At 39.6% G+C, this 19041-nt stretch overlaps 1 protein-coding gene across 1 annotated transcript; it reads right to left on the bottom strand.

Moving 5' to 3' along the window:
* Positions 1 to 12389: 12389 nt before the first annotated feature.
* Positions 12390 to 18994, bottom strand: SEC61G (SEC61 translocon subunit gamma). The gene is made up of 4 exons (XM_077864153.1): positions 18869 to 18994; positions 16774 to 16872; positions 15424 to 15526; positions 12390 to 12579 (listed from the first exon to the last, which is right to left on the bottom strand). The coding sequence occupies exons 2-4, from the start codon at positions 16865 to 16867 to the stop codon at positions 12570 to 12572; spliced, it is 207 nt and encodes a 68-aa protein (XP_077720279.1). The 5' UTR covers positions 16868 to 16872; positions 18869 to 18994; the 3' UTR covers positions 12390 to 12569.
* Between the last annotated feature and the right edge of the window lie 47 nt (positions 18995 to 19041).

Raw genomic sequence — 19041 nt, 5'->3', positions numbered from 1 at the left:
CCTTTGGACAAGTCCTATTACTATAAAAACACATTGCTATGTCTCTCATCTTAAAAGGAAACTTTAGACCCCACCTCCCTTTTCAACTATCACCCTTTAAAGCAATCTCAAAAGTTGTCTGTGGTTCTTTGTTCATATCCCTAGCTCCTCATTGTCTTTGGAATCCACTCTAGTGAGGTCTTTGTCCTAACAAACTACTCTTATCAAAATCACAAATATTCTCTACATTGCTAAGTAGTCTCTTTCTGTATAAGCTCTATACATCAATACAAATACTGTTTATATTGTTAAATCCCAAACTTCATTTTACATAACTTTTCAGGAGCATTTGATTCCGCTGGTCTCTTACTCTTTGAAGCATTTTATACTTGGCTTCCATGGCCCCACATCCCTAGGTTTCTTCCTAACTCACTGGTTGGTCCTTTTCTGTCTTCATAACATTGTACTTCCCCAGGACTCTATCACTGGATTTCTTTTCTTCTCTTGCTACATGCACCCCTTAGATGGTCTAATCTCATCTCAAGGCTTAAAACATATCTCTATCCTGATGGTTCCCAACATATCTCTACCCTGATGATTTCTCAGGTATGTCTAGCCTGAACATCTCCTAGGAACATCAGACTACCTGTTCAATATCTCCATTTGACTATTTAATAGACTTCTCAAACTAACATACCCAAAACCAAATTGCTGATAATTCTCCAAAATCCACCCCTATCCCAGTCATCCCCCATCATATTAACTGCAATCTATTAGGACTATATTTGTCCATGAATGATTCTTCAATTTGTATGTAACTGTTCACAAAGGAGAAATACTTTGATGACTATGTTATCATCAGTTGTTTGGGATTGAAATATAAAGTAAAATAGATTTCCTTTTTAAGTTGACAGGGCATGACTTTCAGTGGAATTAATTCCTCATAAACAGAGGAAAGGTCTTAGGGAGATAATGATTGCCATAAAAAAGAGCCTGGATTTCAAAGATTTTCATTTTACTGACCTCCATTGCCCTCTGCATGGTTACCTCACCTGAGCATTTAATAAACTCAGTGTGATATAACTTGAGAAGTGTCTGTATTTAGGTGGGGCTGTCCATGTTATCGAACAGTTACGTGAGAGTTATACCTACCCAATAACACATTTTACCTTCTACAGAAGTCATAATATGACAATCTGGTGACCTCCAGGTGGGAGCTTGGGGCTTCAGCTGGAAAGATGAATTGTGTAGGCTGGGTGGTGTTTCTCTATTTTGATCAAAGTCAGCACCATTTATTTAAGAGCATTGTTAAAGGTATAGAACCCCAGCTAACATCCACAGATTCTGATTTGTTAAATATAAGATGGGGCCCCAGGACCCATATTTTTGACAAATACCTGATGAGTCTTATATTCAGGGACGTTTGGAAAGCACTGGCATATAAAGATGAGCCTGGGTAATCCTACAGATCTCTGTCTCCCCACCCCCCATCCAAATGTTCACTTTACAACACTTTGCTTTTATGTAAGATGTACATTAGTACCTGTTTTCACTAAAAGAAAAAACCTGAGTAGGATTTTAGCTTTTATGATGATAATTGCTTCTTTACTTTACTTCATTTCGACTTGTGAAAGGCTTCATAGGAATACTCTACTTTCAGATAATGGGAGAGACCTGTTTTCAGAGATATTACCATTAAGAATTTCTTCACCCTAAGATATCATAAAATAAATGAAAAGTCCTGCCACAGAAGACGATATTTATAACATAATACCCAGAGAGTGCAGAGCATGAAGTCTCCTATCAGTGCTGATGGAGTAGGAGTTAGTACAATCACTTCAGAAAATGACAGCTTTACCAAGTTGGAGCATAGACATACTTTTGACCCTATAATTTACTCTAAATATTACACCAAAAGAAATGCTTGGACAAATACACTAGAAGACATGCATAAGCACATTCTTAGCAGTGTGATTCATAACAGAAAAAAAAAAAAACAACCTAGAAACAATTCAAACATCCATCAACAGTAAAATGAGTAAATATATTGTGGAATAATTTTACAATGGGATGTCACACAGTAGTGAGCATAAATAGACTGCAGTTATGAGAGCTATGTATTAACATACATGAATCTCAAAATAACCTTTTTAAGTGAAGAAAAGTTATAGAAGAATATAGCAGTATGGTTCCACTTATTCGAAGCTCTAAAACTGTCAAGCTGAAAATATATTATTTGCTCATACCTATAGTTTACAATCTAAAAAAGGAGAGAGAAAACTCAATGATCATTTTAACTTCTGTGTGGGACAAAAAGAAGGAAATACAATCTGGGAGGGAATAGGGCACTTCTGGTTTGACTTAATTTCTTAAATTGACTAGAGAATACATGAATATTTGTTTTATTATTCTTTAAACTGTTTAGTCATATGGTATATAATATTTGAATATGAGTAACATCAATTTTAAAAATATAATGAACTGTTTATTGGACTTTCTTCCACCCACGTAAAGTGCACTCGACATAATAAACTGAATATTGACGACAACTTTGCATGGCATTTCCTCCCTATTTTACTGATAAGGAAACAACCTCAAAATTGCATTGAATAAAACTTGAGCATTTAATAAATGTCCTGATGTCTCTACAGTTACTAAAACCAGAGCCTGGATTTGAAGCAGTCTAACTCCGAAGACTTCTGCTTTCCTGCTTCTCATATTAAAAATGTTAGCTATTACTGTGCTTGGAACTCTTCCAACCACTTTATATGCAATATTCACAATTTTAGAGATGAGGGAATTGAGGCACAAAGAGAGTATATGATTTATCAAAGATAACACAACTGGTAAGTGATAAAGCTGCCTCCACTGTGCTCTAGTGCCCATCAAGACTAACCTCCTCAATACCTCCGTAATCCACCTTCTCCTCCTCCCCTTTCCTTCCACTGTGTTCTTAATTCAGGATAATCTTTTCACCTTTTAGAAAACTAGACTGCAATTTGTTTTCCTTGCTTTCCGTTTTACTCATGATTATTATCCCAAGCAATATATCTTCTGCACTGTCCCTAATATGGTCTTTCTAAAATAAAATTTGCACTAGTCCCAGGAAGAGGTGTATTGACCTCATGTGGCTACTTCATATCGCACTTAAATATGACAAATACAAAAGAAATGAATAATATATAAGAAAAACAAATTTAATAAGAATGAAGAAGGGTGCTGGGAATTAATAAAGTCCTATTCCCTTTTCTCACTATAGGTAGAGAATATTGCAGACAAGCATCTATTCCCACAGAAGAATAATAAAATAATTTTACTCCAAATATTAATTAGCCAGAAAAATGCTTCCCATTCTGGTGCTTAGGAGTTTCTAAACATAATAATTAGCTACTTGCTAATCACTCTAAAGTGAAAAAATGGGACATATAAATGTATATATACATATATGTACATATGTATATATATATATATATTTATGAATGTTACTCAGTTATCAGAAAGAATAAAATCTTGCCATTTGCAACAACATGGATGGAACTAGAGAGTATTATGCTAAGTGAAATCAATCAGCCAGAAGAAAGAAAAATACCATATAATCTCACTCATATATGGAATTTAAGAAACAAAATTGATGAATGTAAAGAAAGGAAAGGAAAAATAAAATAAGATAAAAACATAGGGGGAGACAAACCATAAAAGACTCTTAATCATAGGAAACAGTGTCACTGGAGGGGAAGTGGGTGGGGGGATGGGGTAACTGGGTGATGGGCATTAAGGAGGACATGTGATGGAATGAGCACTGGGTGTTATATGCAACTGATGAATTCCTAAATTCTACCCCCAAAGTTAATATACTATGTGTTAACTAATTTGAATTTAAATAAAACCAAGAACCAAAAATCAAAAAATAATAATAATCTTAACAAAAGTCATCAACAAAGAATGAGAATCACATTGGAAACATAAATTTATTGGCCATACTACCTTATCAAAGGCAATTAATTATAAAGATCTTCAAAGTTCTGAGGGAAAATATTTGTTTAGAACCAAGTTTTTCATGTGCAATATTAACTATCGATCAACTGTGAGATTAGACTAAAAGATGCTTTGATCTCTTACACATTTTACTTAGGAAGTTATTGGTGATAAATTACAGCAAAATAAAAGAACAAACCAAGAAAGTGAAAGATTTAGAATCTGAGAAACATTATCACTAACTCAGAGAATGAAAGGAAGAAAGATGCCAGGACAGCACTGTGTTTCAGGTCAAGAAATACTTGGTCTGGCCTGGAGTGAGAGGACTGAGAGGACAGAGGGCTGCAGAGGGAGGCAGGCAGCACAAGGAGGGAGAGTGCATTTCATGTAATACGTCCTGAGACACAGTGATAAAGGCAGACAATGTTAAGGAAAATAGAAATAAAAACATAAACATAAAATACAGAAAGCTGGTCAGAAAAGAAATGTAACTATAATATACTATGTGGTTCGGAAGTTAGCAAAATTCATTTTGTTAGAGTAATGTAAACATTATTTTTTAACTTTTAGAATCTATCTATTTACAAAGCAAAAAGTGACATGACTAAACGCTACCAAGTCTGAAAATGTAGAAGTTCAAATGTTAAGAGTGGAGTGGTGATGGGAAAGAAGTGGCCAAATTAAAGAGAAAAACAAGCCCACAGATATCTTCATCTTTAAGGTGGGGAGTTAAAAAGATACTGCCCACACTGTTAGAACAAAAAATAGAGGTGTAAATATACTACCTACAGGCACAAACCATAGTCAGGGCAATTAAAAACAGTAGTTTACACTAGGAAGATGGAGAAGGCAAAGTGGCAAGCATGGAACTGAGCTAACGCATCATCTACTGTAACAGAAAATCAAAAGCATATCTAAGTAGGTGAAGCTAGAAGTAATTTCTAGGATTTGGAGATTAAGAGAATTACCAGAAGCAGCAGCTCTAATTAGAGTCAGGCTTCTAGACGGTGGGTCTGGCAAGTCAAACGGCTGAAGTGGAAGGTTGATGTTATTATTTACAAGCCTCTATACCACTTGACTAAAAACCAGTTTGATAAAATGTATGTGTGTGAGAGACACAAAGGTTTATAGCTCCAGAATATACCAGGTATGAGTTTCAGGTCATAAAACTAGGATATGAGAAATTCATATCGTCATTTTTGACTAATAAAAGTTAAACGGTTCCAAGGCCCCACCCACCCCCAAGTCAGAAATTCAACCTCAGCTGTTTACAGAGATTGTCTCAGCAGGCCCTGGGTCGTGCAAAGGCCCTGAGGGCTTATACAGTCTTGAGCATTCAAAGAATCTCAGGTTTTCAGCCTACGCTGGTTGTCAATGATGAGTTCATTATCTGACCCCTCTGTCCTCTAGAGGCAGAAAACAATAACCGTCTGCCCTTTAAATATAAGGTTTCTTTTTTTCTTAAATAAAATAGAATGCAATTAATAGAAAATAAAAGAATGCACAGTACATAGTATGAGTAAGGCTATTATTACCTGAATAATAATAGTTGACTTGGGCAATCCAGGTCAGGTAAAGAAAACAACTGAGCAGGACACTGAAAAAGAAATACTTAGCAAAGGAAGAGTTTTTAGTATTTATTACTTTCAATATAATTTACTATAATTTTTAATAATGGCAAATTTGACAGAAATGAATTATAAACCATTAAAAAATGAATCAGTGAGTCCATATTGATAATACATAGATTAGTATGTTAAATAAGTAAATACATACATGGAGAATGTTGGTCTACTTCCAGTAGAATTCTGAAGGCCAACCAAGAATGTGATGGGAGTGCTGGGGTGCCCTTATTTGTAAAGGGAGGAAAGATTTGAGGATCTTGTATGCTTCCTCAAATTCTAACATTTTTTTCCAAGTTTAGGTGCTCAAGTTTGTCTGTAAAGACTCTTATATTAAACATGCTATTACTGAACAATAATACATTGAGGAAAAATATGTAATAAATATTGGGAAAGGTCAACATATATTCTTTTTAAAAAAAGATTTTATTTATTTATTCATGAGAGACACACGGGGGGGGGTGGGGGGGGCGGGGGCAGAGACTCAGAGAGAAAAGCAGGCTCCATGCAGGGAGCCCGACGCAGGACTCGATCTCAGGTCTCCAGGATCACGCCCTGGGCCAAAGGCAGGAGCCAAACTGCTGAGCCACCCAGGGATCCCCCATATATTTTTTAAATATACAGCATATAAATAAACACTCACACACTACACATTCATATATATTACATTCTTGATACCTTTATTTTTCATTAAGGACCTTATGGCATAATAAAAAATATATTTATGTTTGGTCTCTGGTTTCTGGCACAGGACTCCTAAAACTCTTGGAATTTCTTGTGATAGGAGTGTCTTTTGTTATTTATAGGAGCCTCTTCTGACCACACTCAAATTTATGCTAATGAGATGACTCTTGGCAGGCCCCCAAGTGGCTTCAGGATGGGGGCTGATGAGTAAAAGCAAAGCAGAATTAGTAAAAGCAGCAGGATTCCTCTGGGTTAGAAGAGAGGCTGGAAATGGAATCTAATCACCAATAGCTACTGATTTAATCAGCCACACATACATAAATGATGCCTCAGTAAAAAACCATACATGATGCGGGAGCTTCCCTGTTGGTGCCGCACATCAACATGTTAGAAGGGTGGTGTATCCAAAGAGGATGTGGAAGCTTTGCTTCCTCCTCCCCACTCATACCTTGCCCTATACAGCCCTTCCATTTGGCTGTTTGAATTGCATCTTTAAAAATGTAAGTAAAGCACTCTCCTGAGTTATGAGTCAATTCTAGTGAATTATTAAATCTGGAGGGGGTAGATTGTGAGAACTCCCACATTTGTAGTTGGCCGGTCAGTAGTGTGGTTTGTCTGGGGACCCCACTTGCAACTGGCACCTGAGCCAACGTGAGGGTCATCTTGTGGGCCTGAGCCCTTTAACTTGTGCAATCTGACGCTAACTCCAGGGGCGCAGTGTCAAAACGAAATGAATAGTTGGAACATATAGGTGCCATAGAATTGGAGAACTGTTTGGAAAATGACACATTTGGTGTCAGAAGAAAAACATTACAGACGCAATGAATGCTCTTGAACCAGCTTGGCCAGCTAAACCTAAAGGCCAGCTTTGGTGGGTTATGGACGTTTTCAGGAAACTCAGAGCCCTGTCTGAATAAACTAGCTCACAGAGGAGCACTTTAGAAATCATCTTCCCCAACTTCTTCAGAGACCAAGCAGGTGGAGTGTGCAATTTTTATTTTTAAACTTTTTAAAGTCATCTCTACGCCCAATGCAGAGCTCAAACTGAAGACCCCGAGATCAAGAGGCACGCTCTACTGACTGAGCCAGGCTGCCTCCCAAAGTACACAATTTGTAAATGCCTTGAGATAGCTACTTCACAGCTTACTGCAAAGACTAACCATGCCACTTTCCATCATCTGCAGTGCTTGTACTTCTTTCTACCCTAGGATGATGAGGAAAGTAGTCAGAATAAATGGTTACCGGTAGGACTTTTGGGGGGCACCTGGGTGGTTCAGCGGTTGAGCATCTGCCTTTGGCTCAGGGTGTGATCCTGGGTCCTGGGATTGATTCCCACATTGGGTTCCCTACATGGAGCCTGCTTCTTCCTCTGCCTGTGTCTCTGCCTCTCTCTGTGTTTCTCATGAAATCTTTTTTTTTTTTTTAAAGGACTTTTTTACACCCTCTTTTCACAGCCAGAGTTGAGGTTACACACTTTCTTCTTGCTTCTTAAGCACACTTTCTTACTGTCAGTACCTAGCCAACATCTTAGCATACTGAAGGCAATCAGTTCACTGAATTTAACCTAAAATTTCCCAGGCCTTTGGTAAATGTGAATTCCTTGCACTTTGGGTTAGGAAACAAGACAATGTGAGACGTTATTTTAACATGACTGTGGGCAAGCTGTCGGGGAAAACAGACAATGCCATACGAAGATAATCAGAACTGCAGCCTATACCAATTGGAGGAAGGCCAGCGAAATACAGCTTCAGTAAATCTTGCCTCTGAGGAGGTGGAAGATTAGAGAAAAAAAACAAGATCTAACATTAAAATACCTATGTTCCAGGCACTGTGCCCACTTCATTCACATATACTTTCTGACCTAAGGGAATTCGACATTGAAAGCTGGGCATTAATATCCCCATTCGGAAGATCAGGAGACTGTAACTCAAAAGGGTTAAGGAAACTTCACCTCAGGTGACGCGGTCCACGACTGCCCTAGGCACCTGCCCTAGGCACCATCCGTGCAACCAACTACTGTTCTTCTCTGAGAGGACAATGAACTTGCTTTGTTACTGGCTCAGTTCATTGTGACAAGTGTCCTGACATATTTTCACTTGGTTCTGCCTCCTGACCTTCCCAAAACACGTAGAAATAACACTATCTCTTTCAGGTCTATACAGTTTAGCTTTCAAAGCCTTTCCCATCTATAGGGGTAACAGTCTTCTTACTATGAGGAGGGACAGGGCCTTTTAGGCCCATTACACTCAGAGAGGATAATGCCGGAGGAGTTCAAAGAACTGGCTAGTTTTCCTGGTCCTCCAATCTAGGTTTTTGTTTTGTTTCGTTCACAAGACCTCGAAAACATTCGAGAGAAGACACTGCTACCTGGCCAGTTTTAGAATCATGTACTCCATGTCTTAAGTCCTTTCTTTTAAGGCTAGCTAGTCCTCAGTCAAGACTGTGGGTGGCCCCAAGAATGTCATGTGTGGCTCTTAAAGCAGGGGAATGAAACTTATAAACTGTACTGATGCTAAAAGTAATCAAAAAAAAAATACCATAAATTACATTGCCATATGGAGATACAAGGAATCCTCAATCATTAATGGAGAAGGAAATAGTTTTCTATATAGGCCTTTGGCAAGGGGAAAGAAGGTATGGCAGGCTAAAAACCCAAAATTGCTACTGTTCCAAGTTGAAAAGCTAAGGCATATGCAGATCAAGACCATGGTGCAGGCATAAATATAAAAAGACACATGTTTGTGTGTTCTGATGTCAAAAAACCAGCACACACACATATACATATGTCTATTAATTTTCTTACACTGGGTTGCTCTGACCAGAAAAGTTGAGGATTTGCACTCTACTAGGCCAGTGATTTAATCATTTTCTATGTGGCCTTTGCAAACAAGAAATTATTAAACCAGCAATGTATACACTTGTTTCCTTCCTTTAACAAGCAGTGGCTACTACCTGCAGAAACTGCCCTAAGCACTTGTGATTTGGCAATAAATTGACTAATTTATTAAAATATCTCCTGGAATTTCTATTTTAGTGGGGCAGACAAAAAAGGAAAAAATAGAGGTGTGATGGGGTTGTGGACGTTATTTCAGAGAATACAAGATCTACATTGTCACAGGATTATTGTGAGGATCAACTGAGAAGGAATAGTTTGAAAACTGTCAGGCCTTACATAAGTATCATTAATCCTATAAAGCATTTGCTCCAACCTCTCTACTGGTCAGTCAACATTTGTGATACTATTCATTTAAAAAACCAACAAGTGTTTGATAGGAAGAGAATGAAAATACATCATTAATTTTAATTCGTGAACCGACCGATATCCTATTTCAATGAGCTATTTCATGGTATCAAGACTTTCCAGGAGCCCACAAACCACACTATAAGCAAGGTTGATCAAAAGAAACTGAAACAGCAAGGTTGGTTAGGAGCTGAAAAAGCATGAGACCAGCAAATACAGGACTCCCAAGGCTAGCTATAGAATGAGAAAGGTCAGATAGAATAAGCCTCGGAAAACGAGAAAAATGCATCCAGAGTCTGGAAATCTACCCAGAAAAGACTTTCTCCAGCAAAATTATGATCAGTGTGTAACACAAGAGGTACAAGTCAACTCATTTTAAGCATTTTCAGCTCATTTACACTTTGACATAAGGTGCTCCTTCACACATAGAACACAAGGCACTCAGGGTAAATTAAATACCATTTATTGCAAGCAGAACCTTCCTAACAAATGAGACAAATGGCCCAAGAACAGATTTTGGAGGAAACACGGCTTTCAAGCAGTAACAAAGTAACTGGAATTGGAACCAGGCTTTATTTCCTCCTCTTCATCAAGGCTCTGACATGCTGTCTGGACATCTCCTTCCTTGATGTGTATTTCTCTGCTGACTTTATATGGTTATAGTCTTGTGGGCCAGGTGGCAATCACCTGCTTTAAGGGATAGGGGGTCGTGGAAGTGGCAGCACTATCATAAAAAAGGGCATTCTTTTTACTTTGGTATAGGTATTTAAACAACACAAAACCATTAGCAACTTTTGGTGGTGCCTGGCTGGCTCAGTTGGCAGAGCCTGTGACTCCTGATTGCAGGCTGTTAAGTACAAGCCCCACATTGGGTGTGTATAGATTTAAAAATAAAATCTTTTCTTAAAAAAATTATTTTTTTAAAAGATTTTATTTATTTATTCATGAGAGACACAGAGAGAGAGAGTCAGATACACAGGCAGAGGGAGAAGCAGGCTCCATTCAGGGAGCCTGATGATGTGGAACTTGATCCTGGATCTCCAGGATCAGGCCCTGGGCTGAAGGTGGCGCTGAACCGCTGACCCACCTGGGCTGCCCTATTTTACTTTTTAAAAAACTAAGAACTTTTAAAAACTTGCTACTCAAAGTGTGGTCCACGTACTAGCAGCCATAGCATATTCTCAGGCCCACCCAGACCTACTGAATTAACCTCTAGGGGTAGGACCCAAGGAGCCGTGTCTTAAAAGTAACTGTCACAGATGATTCTTGTACTTGCTAAAGCGTTAAGTAGTGTTGTAACAGAAATGCACTAGCTCTTAAGTGTATCAGTATGGTTAGTAAGAAAAATCTATGTTACTTTTCCTACATAAGACTTCATTGTTTTAGCCTGAAGGTTATTCTGTTCTACCACCAGGTATTATTAGCCTTCATTTTACATGTATAAATATATGACATGTGGGCAGCTCTGGTGGCTCAGCGGTTTAGCACCACCTTCAGCCTGGGGTGTGATACTGGAGACCCGGGATCAAGTCCCATGTCGGGTTCCCTGCACGGAGCCTGCTTCTCCCTCTACCCCTCTCTCTCTGTCTGCCATGAATAAATAAAATCTTTAAAAAAAAAAAAAAAAAAAAATATATATATATATATATATATATATGACACGTAGGCACCTTACCTCCCATGTGCCAAGAACCAGTAAATCAGCAAAATAAAAGATGAACAGCCTAAATACATGCTATAAATAGGGATTCATAATTATATCAAAAAATACTAATATTCAGAATTATCTCATCCTGTAAGAAGGTAATACACATTTGCCAGAGGCAAAGCCAGTCTACATTTTAGAATAATTTCTAGCATACTTTGTGTATAGCATGTGCACACATGCACACACACACATACTTTTGGCCTTTAAGGATCTAAGTGTATGTAAAATGTGGCCACATGGACTCCCTAAAATCACAGATCCAAGGCTTTATTTTTATTTCCTTGAAGACAACCACTCATTCAAAACTGAAATACTTCTCAGCATTTCAAAACTGGCAGAAAATCAGCTACTATCACTATGAAAACAGACTTTGCTCTCTGCACCAGATTCCAAAACTGAGGAATATTGCCCAACCACACCAGTTAGACACCTGCCTACTTATTCATGAAGAATCAGAGGACATTTATCAAATATGTGCTACTAACCAATTAAGAAATATTTTATATTCGAGTAGAACTAACCCAGTTTATTGGTTTCAGATGTAGGATGTACTGATTCAACAATTTTTTTTTTTTGATTCAACAATTTTTAGTGCTGCTAACCAATTTATTAAACACATTAGAACTTGGAAATACACTTTAATACACACCAAATAAACGGATTAATGAAACTTTTTTTTTCAAAGGGGAATAAACTACCTCACTTATTCACTATTTTTTTAAAAGGCACAGGTGGCCAGTTTTCACCCCACATTCCAATATCAGTGAATTAATTCTTCGCATAATTCAGAACTCTAATAACTGTGGACCAACTGGTCTGAAGAGGACCTTGCACTCTGAAGTTTTAACTGTTATTTCCAAGAAGCTGCTTCATGTAGCACCTAAACTTCTGGAGCTCTGTTTGTATTTTGAGTGCTTAAGGACAAAACTCCTACCTACCCTCAACTCTTTCATTACCTTTATCATCCTTTACCAGCTGTTTCTTCTGCCATGATAAAATGTTTATCTGAGAGAAATGCACTCAGAAAGTGCGGTACTTCATTTTAATTTCTCTGATAAAGTAAAATATGAAGGATGGAAGGAGAATTAATAAGGGAGGAAGGAGTTAATAAGGGAAGGAAGGAGAGTTAATAAGGGAAGGGAAAACAACCCATTATTTCCTATCAAATTTGATAAATATCTATGATGGAAAAAAGTTTATTTTGAAATTATTTTAATTTACAAATACAAAACATCTTGGAAGACAAAAAAAAAAACATCAAAGAAAAACACGAAACATATTAGGCACATTTTTACTTCATGAGCTTCTCGTATCAATTATTCACCAATCCCCAAGATGAAAGACTCTTTTAAAAAGGTATTCAGCCTCCACTGTAAAAGAAAGAAAACATTCCATTTGAGTGTATAGAACATTTTAGTAATAATTATTTGAAATGCAATACGCTATAATTTCATGGAGCTAAAAATCTGTTATTTGAGAACCCCAAGAGAGCATAAAGGAGAAGAAATGATACTTTAAAATCTCAGCATGGAAAAGGTCCTTAGAGATGATGTGGCTTCTGCACAGGCTTATCTTAAAAACTCAGAATCCTCTTTTGGGAAATGTGTTTAACAGTCTAAGACTTGTTTAAGAGTCTTGTCTTTCTGAACAAGGTAGAAAATATGAATTACAAGTAGTTAGCTAGTGAGTTTTTCAATTTGGTATGTAATGAGCCAGTTGAAAATAAAGAATAAAACTTCCCACAATCACTAAAAGACAGAGGTTTAATCATAATGAAAACAAAAATCACCTTTTCTATAGAACCTCTTAAGTCTTAAAAGCATAAACACTATATTGGTATGCTGAGATATACATTTTAGGTCTGTTTAGTAATTTTTTTCTTTAAAGTAGGCTCACACCCAATATGGGGCTTGAACGCACAACCCTTAAGAGGAAGGACGGCACAGTCTACTGAGCCAGCGAGGCACCCCTAGTATTACTCAGTAATGTTAAGCAAAGAAAAACAACTGTATTATTAGATGAAAGTAATACTCCTGAAATACTCTGAATATATGATTTAATGCTAAGTATTTTTAGTATTATTAAATTGTATTGCTATAACCTAAATATCCTCAACTATATGTCCTTTAAATTATCGTTCTATAGCTATTCCTTTGGACTGCTGCAATTGTATAGAAGTGGGAAAAACTTTTATCGTAAGGAAATTAAAAAGTGCTAATTCAGCCTAATGAAAAGAAGCTTATGCTTATTATTTCATTTGCTATCATCCCAAAATAATTTAAGTAGTGATTTATGCTCTTTTCAAACAGGAAGAAAAGATCTTTTGGTTTTAAAGATGTTGAAGAGAGTCATGAGAAGAGTAAGTTTTGATAGCTTTTTTCAAATAATGTCTATTTGGCCTTCATGTTAATGTAAAAACTATCTAAAGGTAGACTTTTAACCCTATAAATGTTGAGAAACATTTTACTAGAAGACAAGGTTTCTAAGTAACTAGCTATTGAACAATCTCTGATTAGTAAAATTGGTAAAAGATACTGTGCGTTGGGACACCTGGGTGGCTCAGTGGTTGAATGTCTGTCTGGGAATCAAGTCCCGCACTGGGCTCCCCATAGGGAGCCTGCTTCTCCCTCTGCCTAATCTCTGCACCTCTCTGTGTGTCTCATGAATAAATAAGTAAAATCTTTAAAAAATGAAAAAAGATACTGTGTGTTTGCTGTGGAAAGAATTAAAAGAAAGGAAATTATTAATACTTCTTTCAAAACCCTGTTGGGAACAACCAGACAGACTAATCTCAATCCAAAAGGGGGACACTAAGAGTGCCTGTCCTAAACAGTACTTTAGACCACAACTTAAACAATGAATTAAAAGATTTTCTAGTACAAAACTAGGATAAATAACAATGTTGGACAGATTAAAAACTCAAAAGACTTCCCTAAGGGAATCTAGGAAAAAGGAATTTAACGAGGATAATGTTCCATTCTTAAGCTAAAAACAAACCACCCCAACTGTTTAAACCCAGGATAAAGGAAATTTATCGTAGCAGTTATTTGTGAGAAACTGTCTGAGGATTTTAGCCGTTAGCAAGAAAACATCTGTAGAAAGCATTCAATTCTAAATACTGGATTTTAAGAAGACTGATGAAATGCAAACTGGAGTATAAAGTAAGGAATGTGACTCAGAATGAGGAGTGTTCAACTGAGCCAGAATGAGAGATGTCTCTTAATAATGGTTAAAAATACAGGCTCCGGAGTCAGTCGGCCTGGGTTTTATACGCTGCTCTACTGCTTACCAGCGGTAAGGAATATGTACTTTCCATCCCTGTTTCTTCTAAGAATGAAGAAACTACTTCAACTACTACTAAAATAGTTGTGTTAACCTCACAGAAGCATTATGAGGATTAAAGGAGTTGACTGAAGTAGGAACAGTCCCTGGCACACAGTAAGTGCCCGATAAACGTTAGAAACTATTACTATCACCATGACCATCAGAAAAAGATAAAAAACCTTATGTTTTTCATTTAATTCAACAAATACGTATTCACTGCTTTTCATGGGTACAAGAAAGAGTACATTGGACTAGGTTCAGCAGTACACACTCTACAGAAAATACATACACACGTATATATTCTCACGTATTAATATTCTGTATACATATTAACACTGTGGGTGTTCGTAAACGATCTACAACAGGACTGGCTCAGACCCCACAGTCTAGTGAGTAGAGGCCCTATCAATGACTCAAGGCATACAGTAATGTCCAGCCAGAGAGTTAAAAATACAGTATCTCAGAGTTGCTACAAAGATTATAGAACATATAAAACCACTCCTAATTATCAGGTACTCATAAATACCAGAACTCTAGCAGCATTAAAACCTAAGAAGACCTATCTATGTATTAACAAAACAGTAGGCTATCAACTCAACGGACTTCCACCTTTTTTAAAGACTTACTGGGGGGAGAGAGAGAGAGAGAGAGCGCAGGAGCCCACGCACATGTGAGCAGGGGATAGGGCAGCAGGAGGGGGAGAGAGAATCTCCAGCAAATTCCCCGAAAGGAGCCTAATTCAGAACCTGACTCGAAGTTTGATCCCATGACCCTGAGATCATGACCTGAGCTGAAATCAAGAGTCAGATGCTTAACCAACTGAGCCACCCAGGAGCCCCTTCAATTTTTATTCTAGCCTAGATATTGTCTATTTCAAAAAGTTTACTTACACAATGATGTTATTAATAGGGATATGGATCAATTTCACAAAAAAGCCAATGAATCCCATTATAGCAAATCCTATTGCTGTTGCCATGGCAATCTTCTGGAATTCTGGATTTAAAAACACAAAATTTAGATTATTTTTTGCATTGTCACTGCAAGTATAGCAGAGAAAACTAACAATGATGTACATAAACTTACTGGTGTACATTTCTCCTGATAGTAAATATATCATTTGAAATTAAACATGATATAAAGAAATAAACTGCTCGACAGATTTTGAAATTTTCATTATTTTACTGATGTTTAAGGAATATAAGTGTCTGCCCATGCTAGTGAATCCACAAATAAGCAGCAAATGAACCTAATACCAAAAAGTAAAATATGAATAAAATGCACAATATTTGTTTTAAAAGTTGTTATACATTAGAAGTATTAATTATAAAACCACAGAACATGATTTTTTAAAATAAACAATAGGTCTGTTGTCTTTGATATCATAATGAAGCCAGAAATAAAGCCTGAGAAACCAAAGTAGGCTGGTCACAATCTTATGTAACAGTTTCAGGCCCTAGTAATGCTTCCATTTAATCTATTTCCTCAGGGAAGCTTCCCCCTGCCCTCCTGACTCGGTTAGTCTTATTATGTGCCGTCCAAACTCCCATTTCTCTTCTATAGTAATTACCACAGCTGTTATTAAAGTGATAATTGCCATTATGCATTCATGACTGTCTTCCCTCAAAGAGTCTAAACTACCCAAGAACGATTAATCCAAGAGGATTACATATTTTTATATGTTATCCTGTATATATATTTTCTATTACATCCCCAGCTCCTAACTCAGGCAGTACTCAAACAAATGAAGGTAAATTCTAGTGCACCTTGTAACAGATGAATCACGACAAATGAAGACTTTAACTTCCTAGGTTAGCAATACCTATAGTCTTAATTTCATGTTAAGGTTTTGTTTGGGGGAGGGGCTGAGAGGGGGCCAATGGCAGGGCAGGGAGGACTCCCAAAAGATTTTCCAGAATGGAAACGTGGAAGATACTAGAAACTCTGAAGCCGTTTAACTACGACTAAGACAGGCCTAACATGGAAAATAAGACTGTAATATTCTTTCACAATTTGAAAATACCTAAAACAGAAAAATCTGTAACGTGTAAAGAAGTGTGTAAAATTTAGGGAGTACTTAAAAAGCAACAAAGGAAAACAAACACAAATCATTAAAAATGTCGAAAATAATGCAACAGTCATTAAACAGGAAGATATTAATCAAAGACTAAAAAAAAATGCAAAGATTTCATCTTTTCTCCCCCCCCCCTTTTTTTTCTTTTCTCCCTATTTAAAGCTATTACCTTTTCGATCAGGTTTAGTGCATCTTTTAACCAGCCGAATGGAGTCCTTCACAAACTGCCGGCTTGGCTCAACGAACTGCATTACCTGATCCATGATGCCTATTTAAAAAAAAAAAAAAAAAAAGAGTAAAAAGATACTCATTGGTACTATTTATCGTAAAGAAGTACTTGCTCAGTTACATCAAAATGTAAAAATCAAAATGACTTCATGTCGGAGACGAGTCCATTCCATTTCATAAAATTAAATTAAAAAAAATACCAATTTCAAGCCTAAACCTGGGAAACAGACTGAAGGCAATAAGAAAAAAAGAAAACCCAGCACAGGTCTCACCTATGCCTTTATCAGGGTGGAGGACACCTGCTGCTCACACAGGAGGTCAGTCAACAAGACATCCCTTCCTCACCCACTCTGCAGTCTCCGCATCCTCCCGCTGGGAACCCGACAACGCTGGGATCCAGCAAACACTTCCTGTATTTGACGTCACTCTCAGAAACCAGGGCCCAGGGCAGGGAAGGCCTGACTATGGTGCCACAGGCGTCTGGACTGGAGGCAAACGTGGGTCTCGATCTGATTGTTCGAGACCGTGGCCACACCACACCTTTAGAAGAGAGTGTGTTCGTGCGGAATAGGTCCTAGTTCCCCAAACCACGACGATGGGCTAAACCAAGATCCAGACTCGGAGAAGCTATTACCTGCACTCCCAACCTGTAGGCAGGACACCCCTCCTAAGTTCGTCGGGGTCGCCTACCACGCAGCGGAAATGCCACCCAAGCTTGGCTTCAGAGCCACCGCCTGGGGGGGGGGGGGGGGGAGGCCAATTTACTACAGGCACCCTACCCTCTACCCTCTCTCTCGTGCTTAGAGCGGGGGCCAAGTGCTTACGGAGGTTCCCTAAGTTCCTTAAATCAACCAACGACAGCCGCTGTCCAGGGCAGCTTCGGCTCCAAAGCCGCGTCCGGGGAACACAGACGCTCCAAGACGCAGGGTCCGCGCCCAGGTGGGCAGCTGGAACGGAATCCCGGAAACCTGCGCCAAGCACACCAGGTCCCCCGAAAACACACAAAGGCCTGGTTTCTCTTCTTCTTTTTTTTTTTTTTTTTTTTTAAAGATTTTATTTATTCATGAGAAACAGAGAGAGAGAGAGGCAGAGGCAGAGGGAGAAGCAGGGAGCCCGACGCAGGACTCGATCCTGGGTCTCCACGTCACGCCCTGGGCTGCAGGCGGCGCTAACCGCTGAGCCCCCCGGGATGCCCACGCCTGGTTTCCTAATATTTCACTCAACTTTGTCCTTCAAATCCAATTACGCTGCAGTGTCCGCACCCAGGTGGGCAGCTGGAATCAAATTCCGCAAACATTCTGCGCCAACTACAGGAGGTCCCTCCGAAAACATACGTAGGCCTGCTTTCTCTCTTTTTAAGATTTTATTTTATTTATTCCCGAGAGACCCACAGAGAGACAGAGACACAGAGAGACAGAGACACACACAGACCCAGGCAGTGGAGGAGCAGGCTCCACGTCGGGAGCCCGTCGCGGGGCTCGATCCCGAGGCCCCGGGGTCACGCCCTGGGCCGAAGGCGGCGCTAACCGCTGGGCCACCGGGCTGCCCAACCTGGTTTCCTAATATTTCACTCAGCTTTGTCCTTCCAATCCAGTGCGCTTGAACTCTGTGGAGGCTGTGAGGAAGGCGAAGGGCTCTTTCCTGGGGGCGGGGGGGGGGGGCAACCCAGAGCCGCGGCCTCGCCCACTCCCCACAGCGCGCTGGGACGCCCCCCGTCAGGTCCACACCGAGCGCCCACGTTAGCCCCCGCTGGGCACAGCCCTCCCTTCCCCTCCCCGCCGAGCCCACCCCGGAAGGCGCGGCCACGGCGGCCGAGGCGAGCCGCCCCGACCCTGAGCGCTGAGGGGCCGGCGCCCATCGGAGCCACCGCCCCCGGGACCTGGCCTCCACGCAAGCCCCCGTGGAGCAGGACCGTGGGCAGCCGCGAGCGCCGGACTCGCCTCAGACCCGAGCCGGGGGAGCGGGGGGGGCCCTTCCGACCGCCCGCCCCTCAGCCTCCCGGCGACGCCCGCCGCCCTCAGGGGGACCCAGCTCACCTGCCGCCGCCTCCTCACCCGCCAGCGACACGTAGCACAAAAGCGGACGACCGAGAGCTACCGGAACCGGAACCGGAAACCGCGTCTCCCTCTAGCCCGCCCACCCACCCGCCGCTCATTGGTCCCTTACGCGGAGACATCAGTGCGCAGGTGCAGCTCCTAGTACGCCTCGG

This window comes from Canis aureus, chromosome 21 (assembly GCF_053574225.1).
Source record: "Canis aureus isolate CA01 chromosome 21, VMU_Caureus_v.1.0, whole genome shotgun sequence".
NCBI lineage: Eukaryota > Metazoa > Chordata > Mammalia > Carnivora > Canidae > Canis > Canis aureus.
Note: the sequence above shows the minus strand (reverse complement) of the source record. Positions and strands in the feature narration are given on the sequence as shown.